The sequence below is a fragment of the Hipposideros armiger genome, unplaced genomic scaffold (genome assembly GCF_001890085.2).
Source record: "Hipposideros armiger isolate ML-2016 unplaced genomic scaffold, ASM189008v1 scaffold_49, whole genome shotgun sequence".
Taxonomy (NCBI): Eukaryota; Metazoa; Chordata; class Mammalia; order Chiroptera; family Hipposideridae; genus Hipposideros; species Hipposideros armiger.
This window is the reverse complement of record NW_017731399.1, coordinates 780337-784873: the sequence shown is the minus strand read 5'-3', so window position 1 is coordinate 784873 and position 4537 is coordinate 780337. Positions and strand designations below refer to the sequence as shown.

The 4537-nt window shown below is 47.6% G+C and overlaps 2 protein-coding genes across 2 annotated transcripts in view; one reads left to right on the top strand and one right to left on the bottom strand.

Moving 5' to 3' along the window:
- Positions 1-3207, top strand: part of LRRC74A (leucine rich repeat containing 74A) — a 45172-nt gene extending 41965 nt beyond the window's left edge. The window contains 2 exon segments of the mRNA XM_019640288.1: positions 3063-3145; positions 3147-3207. Of these exon segments, the coding sequence (XP_019495833.1) occupies positions 3063-3145; positions 3147-3207 (144 nt within the window).
- Positions 1-4537, bottom strand: part of ANGEL1 (angel homolog 1) — an 82191-nt gene that overhangs the window by 69642 nt on the left and 8012 nt on the right. The gene's annotated exons all lie outside the window — the stretch shown is intronic.

The window sequence follows — 4537 nt, the reverse complement described above, 5'->3', positions numbered from 1 at the left end:
AAAAAAAAAAGTTTCTTAGTTGCTGACCACTCCGCTCTAACTAGGTTAAGCAAGGAGGGATATATTACCAGAGATAAACCACAGAAACATTGCGAGGGCTGAAGAAACAGACTCTTGGTTTAGATTCCAGAAATGGCTCCCCAGACACTCCAACTAGGTTGCCAGGATGCCCGCTGCTTCTGCCAAAATCAGGAAGCTGCCCAACCAGGAATCACCCACTAAAACAGAAAGCTACCCCACAGCTGCCCACAGCCTGCTGTCTCCAAATCAGACCTCTCACACATAGGTTTCACCCAAGTGCTTGGCGAAGCCCATACCATTCCAACCCCTAGCTGCAAAGGGGCTTGGGAATGTCCATTTTTAGCTTACTGGCCTCTGCTTCATAGAGAGGCATGCTATGAAGGAACTGGAGTGGGTGTTGAGGGCTCACCATGGTATCTGCCACAGTACTCAGCCCCTGTTTGAAGAACCTGCTGAGGTCCCCCCAGGAGAAGCAAGGGGTCCCAGCACCGCACCAGGCTCCCCAGCCCAGGGTTCCAATACCGGGGAGAGAAGTCCCCATAATTTCTGGCTGTGAAAACCAGTGGAGATTGTGGCTGGGCAAGACAAGAGAGGCTGGAGCCCCAGGCGCTCCTCTTAAAGGAATTGCCTTACTTACTCACCGATGGACTCACTTGCTCCAAGCTCCAGTGCTGGGGCAGCAGCTTGAAAGGCGTCAGGGACATACAGGAGGAGCTGAGTTGTCTGGCCTCAGGATGAGGGCTGGAGGGGCAGCTTTCTCCCAGACAGAGGAGCTGGTAGAAGCCATTTTTTCTTTGTTGAACCCTTCCTCTTCCCTCGTGCAGACACAGGCAGCCGCCATATCTGAGTATCCATCAAATTGGCTAACACCATTGGTTCTGCCCTGGTGATTCTGAGACCACTCCCCACTCAACTTTTAGGCACTCTCAAGCTGNTAAACATTGACAAGCTTTCATTTTCATTTCATAACGTGGCCTACTCAGAGTAGTATTTGAGGGTAAAAATCCCTTAATGGGCGAGAAAAGCCTGAGGAAGGGCCTGCACTCTGCCGGGTACTCTTGCCTGAATCATCCTAAAGGTGGTAGCTGATAGTAACTATTTCCTATGGTTGTCTACAATTTTATACTCTTTTTTTTTTCTCCAAAGTGATTTTATATATGTCAGCCCACTTGACCCTACTCTGGGAGGTAGGTAGAGTGTATTCATGTCCAGGGGCTGCCATAGCCAAGTACAACAAACTGGGTGCCTTAAACAATAGAAATGTGTTGTCTAATAGTTCTGGTACTAAAAGTCCAAGATCAAGATGTTGGCAGGGTTGGTTTCTTCTGAGGACTGTGAGGGAGAATCTGTTCTTTGTCTGTCTCCTAATGCCTGCTGGTGGTTGGCAATTGTCGGCTAGTAGATGCATCACCCCAATCTCTGCCTCCAGGGTCACGTGGCACTCTGCCTGTGTGATGTCTGTCTCTGTATCCAAACATCCCTTTTTATAAAGACACCCGTCATGCTGGATTAGGATTCACCCTAATGGCCCCATCTCAACTCAATCCAAATAAGGTAACATTTACCGGTACTGAGGGTTAGTGCTTCAACAGCTTTTTTTGGTGAGGATTCCATAACAAGAGCTTTTCCTCCTTTTCCCATTTTACGTATAAGGAAACTGAAACAGAGAGCTCAGGTCACTTGTCCAGGACCACACAGCAAGTGAAAAACACAGCAAGGAGTGAACCTAGGGTGTCTGCCTCCCCGCTCTAGTGTTCTAAAAGGTACAGCGTTAAAGCCCTCTTATATTTTTTTTAATGCCACACAAATATGATATTTTGCTAAGGTTTTAATGCCTTGCAATTAGATCAGTGATGGTATTTTCAATAGTTAAACCCAAGCTCCTTGGAACTGAATACTAAGTAAAATTTGGACTTACGTTTGCCACAGGTTATAAAACATTATAAACACATGCCTGCTTTCCTTTTCACTTTGTGCCCCTCACCCTTTCCTTTCTGTCCCAGGCTCCTTGTGCTCCTGGGTCTTTCTAATTGGGGGTCTTCATCCACCCTCATCCTATAGCCCTGACCTTGTACCCCACAATGCTGTCATAGCTCCCACCCCACCCTGCCTCTGAATCTTAGTCACAGGTCCAGATTTTGTGGGGACTTGCCCCACCCTCACCCCCCAGAGCTGGTTGTAAGGTATGGACCCAGGCACTGCTTTGGTGTGTCTAAAGGGACGTTAGAAATGGTGCAGTTTAGGCCGCAGATGGTATATAAATTCACGAGCTAGGGTCACACTGCCATTTAACAAACCTAGCAGAACAAATAGGCCTGAATTAGCCTTTTCCTTCCCTTTTGTCAACTATGCTGCCATTAACTATGCTGGAGTTACTTTGTCACAGATGCTTTTAGAACTTTCTTTAGAATATCTACAAAGGGGAAGGGGAAGTTTTCAGCCCTTAAGCATGGGTTTAATTCTTTGAAAGACAAAAGATCCCCAGAACCACACCTGAGGTGTGAAGCAGGTTGACCAAAACTGTGGAGGCCAGGTTTGATCAAATGCTATTTCACGAAACACGTTTTCTCCTACGGCCTATAACCCAGCTCTGAGGACACTTCAGAAAGGGGAGTTCCCAATGAATTTTGAGCCATGACTGGATGGTTGGGATGAGAAATCCTCTTCCAGGGCACCTGCTTTGAAGACCAACACTGGTTTAGAAATGGACGTTTCCATGGCTCTGATTTTGAGACCAGTCTTGCAACCCTGTAGCTGGGTCCCATCTGTCATGCACAGACATGCTTGCCATCCAAGAGTGGAGCTGAGATGACAGCATGTGACAAGCCCTCAGCACTCAACTAAAACATCTGATCAATCACATGGGAAACGTACAATTCAAACCACAAGCTCTAAAAAAAGGTGACCTTCCCCAGGATCAGAGCAACCCTGGAAAAGACAGAATGCCCTGACTGTGGCTTGTGCAGGCTGCTGGTCTGGGCAGGGAGATGGCACAATGGCAATGCCTTCCTCATGCTGGGTGCCCTCTCTTCCTCCCTCAGAATGTGCTGGTGTCCGAGCAGTTCATGAAAATCTTAGATGGGGTGTATGCTGTCCACCCCCAGCTGCATGTGGTATACAAGACAAAATAAGACTTCTGTCAATAAAATCATCTTCCTGTGAACAAACCCTGTGAAACTGATCTAGGTAAGCCCCTGCTTTCCTCTCGGAAACCCCAGGGACCCCAGGAGAAAGCTGTCCTCTGGCTCCAAATCAGCTACTTAGAGTCTCCCTTCCCCCAAAGTGTCTGAGACAAGGAATGTCTTAGACATGGAATATTGCCTGTGGATTTCAGATCCCTCAGCAGTGCTTCCCGACTCCCAGAGGAAGGGGGCTGCTGAGAACTGACGGAAGTGGGAGGGGCTTGGAACCGATGGTCTCTACCAGCCAGGCTCCTCCCCTTTCTATTGTAGGACAAAGGCAAGTTACTGAAGCGTTCTGTACCTCAGTGTCTTCACTTTTTAAATGGGCATAATGATAGTACTCACCCCACCAGGGCTGCAGTGAAGATTAAGTTCTATAATACTCATTAAGTGCTTAGAACAATGCCTGGCATATAACAAGCACCCAATAAATGTGGGCTCTTTCTAATAGCTGGTAACGATGCCAAGACACCCCTGTGGTCAGGACAGCTATTTGGTGGCTTCAGCTAAAAAGGGACCCTCAAGTCCTTTATATCCAGATGTAACCTGGCTCAAGCCTTAGGTTGTTTCTGGCAATCACCGGAGGCAGATGTAAGTGACTATTAGAGAATATTAGAGCTGAGAATATTAGAGCTGGAAGGGATCTTAGGGCTCCTCTGGTCCAGTCGCCTCACAGAGCTGCAACCAGCGCCAGGCCTGGTGTATCCGCCGCTGGCCGTCACCCTGAGGTGAAGGAGACAGACCTGCTGCTGGATACAGACCAGTTGATACCTGGGGGAGCAGGAGTGGGGTGATGACGTGTAAATGAGGGTTCTGCTGGGTGTGTGCTGGGGCTGCTTCCTGACCCTGCTTGGTCTGCTCTGTGCCTTAGCTTCCAGGATTAACTACAGAAGCTCTTGTCTGAAAATTACTGTTGTGTGAAAAGCTCTAGAAGGCAAAGGGGTATCAAGGACCCTTACAGGTCAGATGATCTCAGGTGGAACCAAGGGGAAACCTGTTTTTCAAGGAAAGCAGGATGCTCCAGTGAACAGAAATGGAGTTATCTGATGCAAAGTGGGGGGCCTGCCCCTTGTTTAAAACAGCACAAAAAATGGAACTCCCGATAGAGACCAAACCAAACATTCAATGTGAACCATAGTCCTTCCCCTCAGGGGGCCAACAATCTGGTTGGGAAGATGGGACTGATACAGTAATTTCTAATAGAAAATGTCATGTGATAAATAATAAGTAAGTGACAAGGCAGCAAATATAATCAGAATCCAAATTAGAGGTCATGTAAAATTGAACAGAAAAGGACGCTTCCCAACCTAAGTGCCCATCAATAGGCGATTGAA